Below are 16,216 nucleotides of genomic sequence, written 5' to 3'. Positions count from 1 at the left end.
CCACCTTAGGTGTATGTGGCTGGCGCCTTAGCCGCTTGAGCCACAGGCGCTGAGCCCAGGCTGGTCTTGAATTCCTGAGCTCAGGCAATCCACCTTCCTAGGCCTCTCAAGAGTGCTAGGATTACAGGTGTGAGCCACCTCGCCCAGCTCTGTTTAATTTTTGAGGAACAGCAAGACATCTCTCCAGCACATCAGCACAAACATTAAAGGATGGGTGCTGTGGGTCCTTCCTGAGTTTCCAGTATTCCTCTTGTGCTGATTCCTCTTTATGGGTTTAGGGAGCACCTAGGGGGTTCCTGGTAGGGCCATCTGGCCTCCCCTGGGGATTGAGAAGTGGGGTGTCCATTGTCTTATCTCACCCAGTGTATAAATTATGCCATAATATGAAACCAGAGTATTCCCCCTCCTCTGCACTCTGGGTGGTGATGCCCCCAGAGTGACAAAGTCCTGGGAGGAGATGCTGAGTCACTACTGATGAGGGCTAGTGTCCAAGGCTATCACAAGGTAAATGTATAGGAAGAAGGAAAATAGGATCCCGAGGTGTTGAGCAACTGCTGAGCTCCCAAAGGCTCCAGGCATCTTACTGAGGGCCATCCCTTGTCTCAGAGCCAGGTGTGACTTGTCTGAGGCCACCAAGTGATTTGTGGCTGGTGGGGAGGAGGAAACTGCCAGGCTGTGATGCTGTCTGGCTGGCTCAAAGTGAACTCTAACCTCATCTTTAGCCAGCTGTCTGCAGCCTGCAGATGACAGACTTCAGCCCAGTGGCTTGGTGGGGGATGGCAAGGGCATGAAAGTCATTGTGCCTAAGTCTCTAAGTTAATGCTGAGCACCCCCTGGGCTCCTGTAGCCCTTGAGTCCCCTGGGCCATCCATCCATCCACAACAGTGTTCAAAGAACCAAGTCAGACCACAGGCAGGAACCCTAAGGGGTAATCCACCACCCTCCCCCCAACTATGGGTGAGACGGACACAGCAGAAATAATTTAGGGCCCCCCAGGGGAACAATCCAGATGAAGGTGGGTGTGTGTGTCAGCCACCACTTACAGCTTCTGTCCTAAAGGAGGCCTCCCTGGGCACATTACCACAAACCTGTCTATTCCCAGCAGACAGGGCCAAGCCTCCTAGGGTGCTGAATGGGTACTCAATTCTGGAACAAGGGTAGCTTAGAGTCAGCTGAAGACTGGAGCAATGGGCCTCCACTGGGGTATGTCCAGCAGAGACCAAGGGGGTGAGGGGCTCTCTGGACACCAGCATGGAACAGGTGGACCTTTGCACTCAAAGAGTCTGAACCCAGACAGCAGGAGCTGACCCAGCAGGTAACAGCCCCATCTTAGCTCTCTGGCCAGGAGGGCTATAGGCCACAAAGTGGGGACAGATGGTGGCACTAAGCCCACCAGACTCAAGGCCAAGGCCCCAGCCAACCTGATGCAGCAGGGCCTGGCCACTAGCTGCAAGGGCACAGAACCCTGGAGATGGGAACAAGGACACACATTAGCCTAAAAGCATGAACTCACTGCTGGCAGCTGGCTCACAGCCCCAGTTATTATAGTACCTGTTCAATCACATGGATTTTCTGGATGATTAAGCAGGGCTGTCAGGGACAGCCTTCTAGAAAGTTCTCTGGCTGTATAGGCTGGCCTCCAGGTGCTAGCTAGCAGCTAGTAGTGTCCCCATGGCCATGCGGGAGGGGGTCTCAGCCTTCATCCAACCCTTGATGCCAACAGGCACATTCTTGTGTATCCAGAGGGCATTTATCTATTAGGGACCCCCGTCTTGACCCACCTATAGTGGCCACCTTCAGCAGGTGTGGTAGACACCCCCACTTGAGAAGGCCCAAGTGTCTCCTTCCAGAGAATGGCTTTGGTATGGCTTTTGAATAACTCCATCCTATCCTGGAAGAGGCTACTTTGTGTCCTGTGGAGGGCAGGAAGAAATAGGGCCTCCATGGCAGGTGTGGCCAGTAGAACCCCATATCCAGGTGCCTGCCCAGTCCCAGGGCAAGGTTAAAACCCTGGCTACACCTGGCAACCCCTCCATAAGCCAGCACCAGAGTCATGGACTTACATAATAGTCAGTAGTCCCTTTGACACTTCAGAGCTGAATGCTAGACTGGAAGGCACATCTTATCCCTGGGGCCAGCCCCACATTGGCCCTCTAGACCAATCCACCCTGACCAGGACCCCATGGGGCTGTCATCACTCAAGACACCCCCCTCAGCTTGGCGCCTGTGGCTCAAATGGCTGGGTGCCACCAGATACACCTGAGCTGGCAGGTTCGAATCCAGCCCAGGCATGCCAGACAATGGCTGCAACTGCAACCAAAAAATAGCCAGGCGTTGTGGCAGGCACCTATAGTCCCAGCTACTTGGGAGGCAGAGGCAGGAGAATCGCTTGACCCCAGGAGTTGGAGGTTGCTGTGAGCCAGGGGTCCTCAAACTTTTTAAACAGGGGGCCAGTTCACTGTCCCTCAGACTGCTGGAGGGCCCGACTGCGGACCTTGGGATGAGTCAGCTGCTAAGCAGGACAGGCAGTGGCGGCAAAAACACCCAGCAGGCGGATAAATGTCCTCAGCGGGCTGCGTGTGGGCTGTAGTTTGAGGATGCCTGCTGTAAGCTGTGACGCCACCCCATTCTACCCAGGGTGACAGCTTGAAGCTATCTCAAAAAAAGAAAAGACACCCCCCTCTACAGAAGACCAGAGTGGTCTTAGGGACAGGCAGCAGACTCATGTCTGAGAACTGCCTTTTCTCTGGACACTGGATCTTAAAATCTGCTTCTTCGATGGCTAAATTCAGCTGAGGCCAGCCTCTGCCATCCTGCGAAGGTCTTGAGAGCCATGCTGGGGACCTGAGGTTGCCCTGAGTACCAGGCCACTGAGGCTCACTGGGGATACACAGAGGCCAAAGAGGAGAGCTTTCATATCATCTTTTGTTAAAAACAGACCAGCACTAACACAACCTAAGGTGACACAAGACATCAGTGCACTGTGACAAATCCACCCAATCACAGGAGTAAAAACCCCAAAAACACAAAACTGGCACAGTGAGCCTGGCCCTGGAGTGTGCTGGTGGCCATCTCTGCTGGCCCTGGATCCCGGGGGAGGCTCGCTGGGTTTAGCTACTACAGAAATAGGGCCTCCATCCTGAACTGCACTTGGTCTGGGGGTGCATGGTGACTGAGGGTCTCCAACTGGGGCAGGGGTATACACTTGAGGCAGCCCTGGTTCACTTGGCTGGCCGGGTGATGATACGTGTGGAGAAGTCAAAGAGGTCCCGGTTGATCTTGCGCAGGTTGCGCACCTCATCCTCCAACTCAGTCACACGGACCCGCAGCTGGTCCTGACCACCTAGGACATTCTAGGGGAGGGGGACAGGGTCAGAGGACAGAGGCAAACTTACACAATCCTCCTAGCAGCAAGGACGAGGATCCTCACACTTGAGGGTCACTCATCCTCACTGCTACAGTAGGCAACAGCATTGCCCCGCCCATGGTGAACCGACATCGGCCCTGCCCACCTTCTCCATCGTGGTGCACATGACTGCTTGCAGCTGCTCCATCCGCTCCAGGTAGCTAGGCTCTGAGCCCTACAACACAAAGGCCAAGTTGGTGACCCTGGGGCCTCTAGTCTCATTCGACAGAAGGGGAGATTTAGATGGGGTGGCTGCCAGTCCCTCTCAAGGATATAGGTCATAACTCCTCTGTGTGCTTTCATGTCTTCAAATCTGATCCCGGCCCCTGCACCCAACCAGTTCCTGGGACTGGCCACACTACAGAGTGGGCCTCAAGGGACTGTACCAAAAATCAAGAACAGAGGGCTGGGCAAGGCCACTACCCTGAGAAGTGGGACCCACCAGGATGGTTGGACGTGGTTGTGGGGTAGGGTGGGGTGGGAATCCATCTCCAGGATGACATTGGGCATGCTAGAGCCTTGGGGCCAGCCCAGTCATCCTTTTGCTATGGCCAGCATTGCTCCCATCTGTGGGAAGGGCTGACAGCCTCCCCCTGGGGGCCTCATGTGATTCCACAGCAATGGACAAGGTGCACCTGAGTGCAGCCAGGCCTCCAGATAGACAGTCAGGTGGATTCCAACTGGGAACATGGGCTGCAGAGGGCTAGAGGCCCTTGGGTCAGGGAGGGAGCTGTGCTTAAGTACCAAGTAGGGGGTGGCACTGCTGGGGGCCTGGCCAGGACCCTCCAGGATTCTTGCTGTGGGAAGCTGGGTGGGTGGCCTTGTGGAAGGTACTGGCGTCAGCAGGAACCACTGGAGTCACTGCAGTAGGTAGGGCCAGGACATGGACATTCTTGGACAATGAGCTATCTGCATAGGACACCAAGTGGCAGAGACCTGTTTCACCTCAAAAGTTCCAGGCACCTTCTGATCTCTGAGAGAAAACTGCCAAGGGCCCAGAGCCCAGTGGGGGAGAGACACCCATACCAGACACCAAGGACATAGCAGCTCCCTGGAGATTACTGCGAAGCTTCTGCTGTCTCCAGGGACCCCTTAACCCCAACTGTACCCCAGCCCAGTCTACTTCAAGGGCTTCCATGAGCGCCTTGTTATCCAGTGTGGAATGTTTCCTAATAATGACTCAATCCCACAAGTCATGGACCTGCTGGGAGGCCCCAGTGCATTGGGGAACTACCAAGAGCTGGCTGGGCTTCCCAGATCCCACATCCTCTGTACCTCAGACTGCTTTTCAATTTTTAGGAGCTGGGACATAGATGTTTCCATCCTTAGGACCCAAAGTATGGAATTTCAGGTCCTTTGCCCAATGATTTGCCAAGGGTTATCTCTCAGTAGGTGGTTTACTATTTTGGAGCCTCCAGCCTGCACTGAAATGACCTTGGCTATCAAGGGTGTGCAGAGACCCACTCCCTGGTCCTATCCCCTTATCAGGATGAGTTCACCAATGATGGAGCCAGGGCAGAATTGGCCCCACAGGAGCCTACCAGGAGTCCTACCTGCTGGTGCAGACCCAGGCGCAGTGTGAGGCCCCCACAGCGTGGCTCGTCCCCATGCTCAGCGCCCAGTAGGTGTTTATTGAAGTGAGGCAGCGGCAGGCTGGGCCTGAAGTCCGAGCTCAGCATGCTCAGGGGTGCCAGCAGGATGGCAGCATTTGTCACAGGGCCTGAGGGAAGGGGACAATCAGGCCCCACCCCACTTGTCTTTGCCCTGCCCTCCCACTTACGCCAATATATCCCTGGAATTGCCCTCTGGCCCTCACCAGGGGCCCCACCTTTCAGTGCCATGGTCCGGATGCACTGTTTGCTTTGAACATCCCAGAGGCGTACGGTCTCATCATGGGAGCCTGAGAGCAGCACACTGCCATCAGTGGACACCGACAGGCAGGTCACCTGGTTCCTGGGGCAGAATATAGGCATCAAGAGTCTGGCCGTTCAGGGAAAAAAAAGAGGGTACCACCATCCCACCCCTAGCTATCGTCCCTACCTATGTCCTATGAAGACCTTCCCGGTATCCTGCTCCGGCTGGAAACTCTGCTCCCTCTGCCCAGGCTATGGGAAGTGTAGGCATGAGCAGCAAGGACTGGTCCCACCGGCCACCACCCAGTGTCCAGTCCTCCCACGTTGCCTGCTGGCCACTTACCCAGGTACAGAGGTCCACCTGGAAGATGGAGCCATTGCTGCCACCACAGAACATGTGGTGCTCGGCCAGGTCTGTAGTCACTGCCATGATGCTCACGTCAAAGAGCACTGAGAGCAGCAGCTCACCTGAGGAGATTGCCCACAGCTACGGGGCAGGAGGCACATGGGGGGAGGCCAGGACCGAGTGATAACAGGAGCCAGGGTTGGGGGACTGAGGTACTCGGCTCATTCTGAAATGGGGCTCCCTCCTCAGGTTGGTGACCCTGGGTCTCCCTCCTGGGACCATTGGTCAAAACTCAAGGACAGTGATACTCTCAAGTTTTCCAGGGCACAGCCAGGGAACCAGCCAGGCAAAGTGACTAAGGGGGAATTTCCAAGATCTGGACTGTCCATCTCTCTGGATGTCCTTGGGCTGAGAGCATTAGAGGATTAGAAGCTGTCTGGAATCTTGACAACCATGGGGGAGGAAGACATTCACTGCCCTTGCCAGGGACCTACAGCTGCCAGCCTGGCTCAATGACCTCAAAGGGGGACATTCTACCTTCACGGTTTGGTCCAATGAGGCGGTGGCTACCCGGGCTAGGGGCCCCCCAAAGCCACAGTGCAGGTCTGTGATGGGGAGTGTGTGATGAGACCAGACATGCCGGGGGGCCGAGATCCTGGAGGGGTCAGCCTGTAGCACACTGGAGGAGGGGCAGGTGCTCAGGAGTAGAGGAGGGGGGGTCCTCCTATGTCCACCACCTGCACACATGCCTCCACCCAGCACCTGTCACCTCATCTGAATCAACTCCAGAATGGTCCCCATAGCACTCTGGAACCTGATGCAGGCAGTTAAGCCTCTTGGACAATCGACCCATCCTCTGCACTCTGGGCCCCTGCCCCAGCCCTGGTGCAGAGCTTCCCTGTGGGGCCCTGGGGTGAGGGTCCCAGGACTACCTGCAGAGGCTCCACACCAGCACCAGGCAGTCCTTGCCCCCTGAGAGGAAATGGCTGCTGTCCCCTGTGAACTGCAGGCAGGAGACATCCTGGTAGTGCCGGCTGAGGATGACCAGAAGATTACCCGTGGAGACCTGGGAAGGGTGCGGGGATTGAGCTAGAAAAGGACACATGGCTGTAGCTCCCAGAACCCCCACTACCACATTGCCATGGGTGCATCCCAGTGGCTGTATCCGACACCTCTGCCCAAGGACTATAGGCAATCACAGGGGAGGCTGCACTCAGAACCTGTAGGCCTCCCTTGGGATCATTTGGTCACCATGGGAACTTATTCCTGGGCAGGCTATGATAGTAGCTGGCAGAGGGGTTAGGGATGCTGCCCCTTGTGAAGGTGACCAGTAGCAGGAAGCCTGAAAACTCAGTCTAAGTAAGGAAGGATGTCCAGGTGCTGGGGCTGTGGACATCCCACTGCCGAAGGATAGGGGTGGGAGAGATGCTATTGTGGGTTGAATTGCTCAAAATCTGTTTAAGTCCTGACTTCTGGGACCCGGGAATGGCCTTAGATGGAAATTGGGTCTCGGCAGACATAATTAGTTAAGATGAGAACCTACTGGAGTAGGGTGGCCCTGAATCTAATATGACTCGTGTCCTTGCAAGGAGAGGGAAATTTGGACACACACACACACAAAAGGCCAGGTGATGATACAGGTAGCAACTGCAGTGATTCATCTACAAGACAAGGAATGTCAAGCAAGGACTGCTGGCCACCTTTAGTAGCTGGAAGAGGCAGGTGGGGGAGCACAGCCTTTCTTGTCTCTAGAACTGAGAGAAGGTAAGTTTCTGTTGTCTGAAGCCCTTATTTGTGGCGCTTTGTTGGGGTAGCCCCCAGGGCCTGACTACCCACACTCCTTCTCTGGGACTGGACCACCTCACCTGCAAGACGGGCCTAACCTAAAGCAGTGGAGGACTGAATGGTAGTCAATTAAATGGGATCCAGTTAACCCTAAATCTCAAAGAAGTCAGCTTACATAGCCTCTACTGTCCAGGAAGTCTTTTTTTGAGACAGAGCCTCAAGCTGTCGCCCTGGGTAGACTAGGGTGGCATCACAGTTCACAGCAACCTCCAACTCCTGAGCTCACACGATACTCCTGCCTCCGCCTCCCAAGTAGCTGGGACTACAGGCATCTGCCATAATGCCCAGCTATTTTTTTTTTTTTTTTTGCAGTTTTTGGCCAGGGCAGAGCTTGAACCCACCACCCCTGGCATAGGGGTCCAGCATCCCACTCCTGGAGCCACAGGTGCCGCCCCTGGCTATTTTTTGGTTGCAGTTGTCATTGTTGTTTGGCAGGCCTGGGCTGGATTTGAACCTGCCAGCTCATGTGTATGTGGCTGGCACCTTAGCTGCTTAAGCCACAGGCACTGAGCCTGTCCAGGAAGTCTTGAGGCCTGGGACCAGCATGGGCCCTGTCACACCTCCTGGGAGGTTCCCGTCACCATGTGTGAGCAAGAGGACAGACCAATCCTCAAGCCCAAAGCCCCTGGTAGGCCTCTCTCCACTCACTCTCAGCCCACAACAGCAGCAGGTACAGCCAAGCCAACCCTGGCCTGAGCTTGGGCCTCTGGCTGGCCATGCGGGGCGCCCCCTTATGGCCACAACTGATATGGGTCAGAAAGACATCAGGGTCCGGTAGCCTGGGCCAGGCAGCAGCCTTGTTGCATCAGACAGACTAGTACACCTCCCACTGGGAGACAAGTCATTTGATTTCTACCCATTCCTCTGCACCAAAATGATGTCAACCAAGGTGAGGACAGTGATAGGCAAACTGTGAGGTGCTACTCCCTGCCTCAGCTTCTCTCTCTCTGCCCAAACAACTGCATCCTAGTTTCAAAGTCATTGACTAAGGTTTAAAAGCCTTGGATGCCCTATCACTCAGAAAATTCATGCCCAGGCCATGTAGTTCTCTTGGCAGCTCCATGGGGAGGTGTTCTGCACTGCCTACCCTGTGGCAAGGGCAGGTCTCCCCCCAAATAATAATGGATAGTTAATAACAACATGGCCAATGAGCCAACCCAGTAACTGCAGGCCAAACCCACGGAGGCCTGGTTTTGCAAATAAGTTTTCCTGGCCTCCATGCTCACTCATTTCATACTACTCAAAGAAGCTTTCTCTGACCAAGGCGGAGCTGGGTAGCTGGCTTATACACAAGCCTGAAATGTTGACTCTCTTTCTTTTTTTTTTATTTTTATTTTTTTGAGACAGAGCCTCAAGCTGTCCCCCTGGGTAGAGTGCCATGGCTTCACTGCTCACAGCAACCTCCAACTCCTGGGCTCAAGTGAGTCTCCTGCCTCAGCCTCCCAAGTAGCTGGGACCACAGGCACCTGCCAAAACGCCCGACTATTTTTTTGTTGCAGCCATTATTGTTTGGCGGGCTCGGGCTGGATTCGAACCCGCTACCTTAGGTGTATGTGGCTGGCACCTTAGCCACTTGAGCCAAAGGCACCGAGCCCTGACTCTCTTTCTTAAGCTAAGACTACATGACAGAAGCTGAGCTGTGTGTGAGCCTGGACGGCACAATCACCAGGTTTCTCCAGTAGGAAGGAAGGGTTGAAAAACCTTACTCTGCTCTCCTGCAGAGACAATGTTTGGTCTCTGTACCTTTGAAGTCATAAGCCCCAGGTGCAACTCCCATGTTTCCCTGAAAGTAAGACCTACCCCCACAAATAAGCCCTAGCAGGATTTCTATGCATTTGTTAAATATAATCCCTACCCTCATAATAAGACCTAGTGATAGGAGTGGCTATACAGATATGCTGCATTTCATACTACTCAAAGTTTTAGGCACCGGCCCCACATACCAGAGATGGTGGGTTCAAACCCAGCCCCGACCAAAAACTGCAAAAAAAAAAAAAGTTTTAAAATGCCATGTGTTTTGGTGCGGAGCGGTAAGGAAGACTGGAATACCTTTTATCTGCCACAGCTCCTTTCTCCAACCTGTTCACATTTGTGTGGGTATGCATGTGTGTGGTAACCATGAATGTGCAAATGGCTAGGGGAAAGGAGTTCACACATCACTAGTGCCAGCCCCACCAACAAGGTCAGTTTCTCCTGTCGGGTTCCAGAAGAAGATGACTTAACTGTATTTGAATAAATGTAGATTGTTGTATTATACTTAATAAAAATAAGACATACCCTGAAAATAAGCCCTAGTGTGTCTTCTTGAAAAAAAAAAAAAATATAAGACAGTGTCTTATTTTCGGGGAAACACGGTACCAACTTGGAAAAGATGCTGGCCCCCAAAAAGATTGCAGAGTGTGTGTTAGGGACCACCCTGCACTGCCCTGTGCATGGTGAATACTCATGGCCATCTAAAGACCCCACCTATTTGACACTTACAAGGATCTCTGGGGAAACCACACCCCCAAGCAACCACCCATCTAGGTGCCCCAGCCCTGGGATCTAAACCTAAAGGTGGGCAGCACCTGTAGCTCAGCAGTTAGGGTGCAACAAAAAAATAGCCGGGCATTGTGGCAGGCACCTGTAGTCCCAGCTACTTGGGAGGCTGAAGCAAGAGAATTGCTTAAGCTCAAGAGTTTGAGGTTGCTGTGAGCTGTGACACCACAGCACTCTACCGAGGGCAACACAGTAAGACTGTCTCACAAAAAAACAAAAAAATAAACCTAAAGATGGCTCCCTTATGCCCTGAAGGTGAGACTCCTTCTGGAAGTGTGCCCTATGTGAAAATCCCTGTGCCCCAATCCTCTTACCTCCCACAGGTATATGTTTTCTGAAATTCCTGCCAGGACGTAAAGGCCGTTGGGTGATGTGGTCAGACAGGTGACAGGCCCAGGGCACATGATCTTTTGCTGAAGCTGGTCCTGGGAATATATAACAGGCTTCATGAGCTTGGTGCAGAAGCCCATAACGGCAGTGGAGTATGGTGAGGGAAGGGGATATGCAGGCAGCTGGTAAGGCCAGACACTAGACTCCCAAGCATCAGTAAGAGTAGTTGGGAACAGGGTAGTTTGAGAGAATGCATGGTCTGGCCAGGAAGTGTTCACACCAGGCTTTGAAGGGTGGAAGTGGGAGCTATAAGCAGGCCCATGTTTCCTTTGTATAAAGGGGCCAAAAAATTCCTGGGGAAGAGATCCTGGTGGGGCAAAGCGGATCCAGGAGTACTATGCAGCTTGAGAGTCCAATGCTCAGTAGGCTTGGGCCTCAATCCCTCTGCTCCTAATGTCTAACCTATGACCTTGAGCCTTAGTTTCCTCATCTCCAAAATGGGAAAACTGTATAGGTTGTGCGTGTATTCCATCAGGCAATGCCAGAGCACAGAGTCTGCCCCAAGAGACTTCAGCGGGCAGATGAGGCAGCAAGCAGCTTCAAGGGCTGCAATTTGGGGTTGTTGATAGAACAGAAATGGTGGGTCCATGGTGAAGGTCTGTGTCACATTTAGGGCACTGTAAAATAAATACATGAGTCTCCTGGGCTAGGGCTACCCCTTAGGAGGGCTCCCCCAAACCTCAGACCTTCTGTCTCCTCCTCCAATGCCACTAGATCCACAGCACCCCAGTCTGGCTCTTTTCATCAAATTTATCGCTCCAGGCTCCTGTGTGAGCAGTCGCCCCAAGGGATCCGCCAACCTCTCCCAACTCTCCAAGAGCGCCGGTCTGATGCAGGCTGCAAGGAGACCCGCCCTCATCCCTGGCCACAGCCCACCCTCAGATCCACGTGTGCGGAAACTGTCTCGCTGATCACACAGGCCCCAAAGCTAACGTTTCTTTCCACAGGAAAAAAACAAAACAAACAACCCCCCCCCCACACACACCCTCTGACCTACACATGCGCAGAGCGCCCTAACCGACCCCCACACCCCTATTCCTGACTTGGGTGCCTTGCAGCCCCACACGGACCCTTCCTGGGACCTTAGTCTCGGGAACCCAGCTCATCCCCTCCCCAACACACGAGCCCAGCAGCTAGACCGAACGGCTGGACCTTCCGTTGCAGTTCCCAGACGCTGATATAGTTCTTGCCCAGTTGCGCCGCCAGCAGGTATTCGCCATTGAGCAGCGCCAGGCCGCGGGGTCCGGCCTGGCCGCCGCGGTACGTGAGCAGGTTGGCGCCTGAGTGCAGTTCCCACACAACGCAGCTCCACAGCGGGGCCGCCGAATCCGTACACACGGCCACCTCCATGGGCGCCGCCATCTTTCACTCCCTCACCGCACGGACGTGCGTCATCACCAGCGAGATGTGGGACGACTGCACCGCGCGGGCTAGAGCGGCACCTGGCTGACTCGCGCGTACGCCCCTGGTTGGGGAACGAGGCTGCTCTGTGAAATGGGTTTTTTGCTTATCGGAGACCGGGAGTTTCGCGGGCTAGAGAGACCTTGGGGGGCGGGGCGGGTAATTCTTCCAAGGCCGAGGACCTTCTGCGAGCAGTTACTAGCTCAAGAGCGTGGGGATTCTAACTTGGCCATTACCTGCTGGGCTTTTCTTTCCTTTTTTTTTTTTTTTTTTTTTGAGAAAAGTCTCAAGCTTTCAAGTCCCGCTGGGTAGACTGCCATGGAATCATAGCTTACAGCAACCTCCACCTCTTGGGCTCAGGCGATCCTCTTGCCTTATTTTTTTCTATTTTTAGTAGAGAAGGTGTCTCGCTTTTTGCTCTGGCTGGTCTCAAAACTCGTGAGCTCAAGCAGTCCACCCGGCTCAGCCTCCCGGAATGGTAGGATTACAAGCGAGAGCCACCATGCCCGGCCCTGCTGGGCGTTTTTGACCAAGTGGCTCAACCTCTCGGATTCTTTTTAAATGTTAATATGCACATACTACTGATCTCACGGACCTAAATGAGACATTGCACGGAAGACAAACAGCAAGCCTGACCACCACGTTCTACTTGGTGCTCAATACATTATAATTAAATTCTTCTTGATCGACGCCTGCATCTCCCCATTGACACCTCCTCTTTGGAGGCCCCCCAAATTCGAATTTTTTTTTTTTGAGACAGAGCCTCAAGTTGTCCCCCTGGGTAGAGTGCCGTGGCATTACAGCTCACAGCAACCTCCAACTCCTGGGCTCAAGCGAGTCTCCTGCCTCCGCCTCCCAAGTAGCTGGGACCACAGGTGCCCGCCACAACGCCCGGCTATTTTTTTGGTTGCAGCCGTCATTGTTGTTTGGCGGGTCTGGGCTGGGAATTCGAACCCGCCACCTTAGGTGTACGTGGCTGGCGCCTTAGCCGGTTGAGCTATAGGCGCCGAGCCCCAAATTCGAATTTTTAAGTTGGGGGTCTCAGTATAGGCTGAACTGGTCGGAAGCTCTGAGCATGTCTAAAGACAGGATTTTTTTTTATGTGGGCTTAGCCCTTAGAAAAGGGGGAATTTGTTTAAAAGTCGGGTTTGCAGCTCCGAGGTTTGGCTGTATAGGGCCAAAAGCCTTTTGGCTGCTCCAAGGGAGGACGCGATTCCGGGCGGGCGAGGGTTCCTGAGTAGGGCTCTGAGTGGGCGGGGGCGCGCGGCCCCGCTCGGCCGGCAGGTGGCAGGTGTGAGCCACCGGCCGGAAAAGGGCCAGGCCGGGCCGGACTGGCACTTCTGCGAGGGACCTCCTTGGGCGGGGGGTGGGGGTGGGTGCAGCAGAAGCAGGGTCTCCTACGAACAGTCCTTTCAGCAGGGAGCTAACAGACCTAACAACCCCGAGGGCGTGGGGCATTGAACAGAGGGGTGCGTAAAGTCCCTGGGACAGGATCGCGGAGGGTCCTCAGGACTAGACGGGGGTGGGGTGGGGGGGGGCTTGGGTGAACGTAGAGGCAGGATTTTATTTTATCCTTGGAGGGGGGAGTCCACATCCCTGATGGGCCTAACCCTCCAGTTTCCACTAATATTGCGTTTATTTATTTATTTATTTATTCCAGTTTTTGGCCGGGGCTGGGTTTGAACCCTCCATCTCTGGCATATGGGGCTGGCGCCCTATTTTTTTGAGCCACAGGCACCGCCCCTACTTTTTTTTTTTTTTTTTTTTATTTAAGAGACAGTCGTACTTTATCCTCATCGGTAGAGTGAGAGTGTGTGGCGTCACAGTTCACAGCAACCTCTAATTTCTGGGCTTAAGCGATTCTCTTGCCTCAGCCTCCTAAGTAGCTGGGACTACAAGCGCCCGCCACAACACCCGGCTATTTTTTGGTTGTAGTTTGGCCAGGGCCGGGTTTGAACTGCCACCCTTGGTATATGGGCTGGCACCCTACCCACTGAGCCACAGGTGCCACCCCTATTTATTTATTTTTGAGACCCAATCTCAAGATGTTGCCCTGGGTAGAGTGTAGTGGTGTCCTAGCTCACAGCAACCTCCAACTCTTGGGCTCCAGGACTCCTCTGCCTCAGTTTTCTATTTTTAGTAGAGACAGGGGTCTTGCTTTTGCTCAGGCTGAATGATCGAATTTGTGGGCTCAAGCTATCCACCGCCTTGGACTCCCAGAGTGCTGGTATTATAGGCATGAGCCACCGCACCTTTTATTTATTGACAGAGTCTCACTTTATCGCTCTTGGTAGAGTGCCATAGCGTCATAGCTCACAGCAACCTTAAACTCTTGGGCTGAAGTGATTCTCTTGCCTCAGCCTCCCAAGTAGCTGGGACTACAGGAGGCTGCCCTCCCTGCCCTGGTATGTGGCTATTTTATGTTGTTGTTGCAGTTGTCTAATATTGTTTTAACTTGCCTGGGCCAGGTTCAAACCTACCAACCACAGTGTATTGGCCTATGCCCTAACCACTGAGCTATGGGTGCCACCCCTGGCTATTGTTTTGAGATGAGGTCTCACTCTGGCTCAGGCAATCCACCCACCTTGGCCTCCCAGAGTGCTAGGATTACAGGCGTCAGCCACTGAGCCCAGCCCCTAATATTGCTTTGAAATGTGAACGAGTCTGGCCCCTAATAGTGCTTCTTATTATTTATTTATTTTTTGAGACAGAATCTTATTATGTCACCCTTGGTAGGGTGCTGTGGTATCATGTCTCATAGCAACCTCAAATTCTTGGGCTGAAGCGATTCTCTTGCCTCAGCCTCCCAAGTAGTTGGGACTACAGGCACCTGCTACAACGCTCAGCTGTTTTTTTTGTTGTTGTTGTTGCAGTTGTTCAGCTGGCCCGGGCTGGGTTCGAACTTGCCACCCTCAGTGTATATGGCTGGTGCCATAACTGCTGTGCTACAGGCGCTAAGCCTAATACTACTTTTTTTTTTTTTTTTTTTTTGAGACAGAGCCTCAAGCTGTCCCCCTGGGTAGAGTGCCATGGCTTCACTGCTCACAGCAATCTCCAACTGCTGGGCTTAAGCGAGTCTCCTGCCTCAGCCTCCCAAGTAGTTGGGACTACAGGCGCCCGCCACAACGCCTGGCTATTTTTTGGTTGCAGCCATTATTGTTGTTTGGCGGGCCCGGGCTGGGGATTCGAACCCGCCACCTTGGGTGTATGTGGCTGGCGCCTTAGCCACTTGAGCCACAGGCGCCAAGCCAATACTACTTTTTAAATGTGAACAAGAAAGAGAACTCAGACCAGGCACAGTGGCTCATACCTGTAATCTTAGCACTCTGGGAGGCCGAGGCAGGTGGATAGCTTGAGCTCACAAGTTCAAGACCAGCCTGAGCAAAAGCAAGACCCCCCCCCCAATCCCTACTAAAATAGAAAAACTGAGGCAAGAGGATCGCTGGAGCCCAAGAGTTGGAGGTTGCTGTGAGCTAGGACGCCACAACAATCTACCCAGGGCAACAGTTTAAGACTATGTCTCAAGGAAAAAAAAAAAAAAAAAAACGTGAAGAAGAAAGAAAGAGAACTCAGGCTAACCGTGGTGGCTCGCGCCTTTATCTTAGTACTCTGAGAGGCTGAGGCGAGTGAATTGCCTGAGCTCACAGGTTTGAGACCAGCCTGACCCAGTGTGAAACCTCCTCTAAAAATAGCCGGGCAGGCAGCGCCCATAGCTCAGTGGGTTGGGTGACATACACCGAAGCTGGAGGGTTTGAACTCGGCCCAGGCCAGCTAAAACAATAATGACAACTTCAACAACAATAACAACAACAACAAATATCAGGGGCGGGAGGCTGAGGCAAGAGAATCACTTAAGCCCAAGAGTTTGAGGTTGCTGTAAGCTGCGACACCATGGCACTCTACCCAGGGCGACAGCTTGAACTCTGTCTCAAAAATAAATAAATAAAAATAAAAATAGCTGGGTGTCGTGGCTGGCACCTGTAGTCCCAGCTACTTCAGAGGGTGAGGCAAGAGAATCAATCGCTTGGGCCCAGGAGTTGAGGTTGCTGTGAGCTATGATGCCATGATACTTTTACCAAGGGCAACAAAGTGAAACTGTCTCCAAAAATAAGAAGAAGAAGAAAGAAAGAGAACACACCTTGAATGCTAATTTGCACCTTTACAATGCTAACGTAGGGTCATGGGCTGATTTCACCTTTTTTTTTTTTTTTAAAGAGATGAAGTGTGGCCCAGGCATCCTCCAACTCTCCAACTCCTGGGCTAGAACCTCAGCTTCCCTAGTAGCTGGACTATACCCTCATGATATAACGTCTGGCTAATTTTTTTTTTTCTTAGAGACAGAGTCTCATTTTGTCACCCTTAGTACAGTGCCATGGTGTCACAGCTCATAGCAACCTCTAGCTCTTGGGCTTAGGCGATTTTCTTGCCTCAGCCTCC

At 53.2% G+C, this 16,216-nt stretch overlaps 1 protein-coding gene across 2 annotated transcripts; it reads right to left on the bottom strand.

Annotated features, from left to right (window-relative positions):
* Window positions 1-2,911: 2,911 nt before the first annotated feature.
* On the bottom strand, window positions 2,912-11,818 carry WDR18 (WD repeat domain 18). 2 transcript variants are annotated; one of them, XM_003788683.3, is made up of 10 exons: window positions 11,531-11,818; window positions 10,303-10,413; window positions 6,538-6,671; window positions 6,143-6,284; window positions 5,603-5,746; window positions 5,447-5,511; window positions 5,235-5,359; window positions 4,960-5,126; window positions 3,513-3,581; window positions 2,912-3,353 (listed from the first exon to the last, which is right to left on the bottom strand). In XM_003788683.3, exons 1-10 carry the CDS (start codon window positions 11,738-11,740, stop codon window positions 3,222-3,224), a joined length of 1,299 nt encoding a protein of 432 aa, XP_003788731.1. In that variant the 5' UTR covers window positions 11,741-11,818; the 3' UTR covers window positions 2,912-3,221. The 2 variants fall into 2 exon arrangements, with proteins under 2 accessions (XP_003788731.1, XP_012659921.1); XM_012804467.2 differs by having other exon boundaries at window positions 11,065-11,646.
* Window positions 11,819-16,216: the final 4,398 nt, after the last annotated feature.

Source organism: Otolemur garnettii, unplaced genomic scaffold (assembly GCF_000181295.1).
Source record: "Otolemur garnettii isolate 467f Iridium unplaced genomic scaffold, OtoGar3 scaffold00029, whole genome shotgun sequence".
In the NCBI taxonomy this organism is placed as follows: domain Eukaryota; kingdom Metazoa; phylum Chordata; class Mammalia; order Primates; family Galagidae; genus Otolemur; species Otolemur garnettii.
This window is presented reverse-complemented; position numbering and strand designations above follow the sequence as displayed.

Excerpts from the sequence above, each read along its gene's own strand:
- WDR18 (XM_003788683.3), bottom strand. The coding sequence starts at position 11,740 with ATGGCGGCGCCCATGGAGGTGGCCGTGTGTACGGATTCGGCGGCCCCG. Across the intron at positions 10,414-11,530 it reads TCTGGGAACTGCAACGGAAG|GACCAGCTTCAGCAAAAGAT; the intron begins GTCCAGCCGTTC and ends ATATATTCCCAG. Across the intron at positions 6,672-10,302 it reads AAAACATATACCTGTGGGAG|GTCTCCACGGGTAATCTTCT; the intron begins GTAAGAGGATTG and ends CACCCTTCCCAG.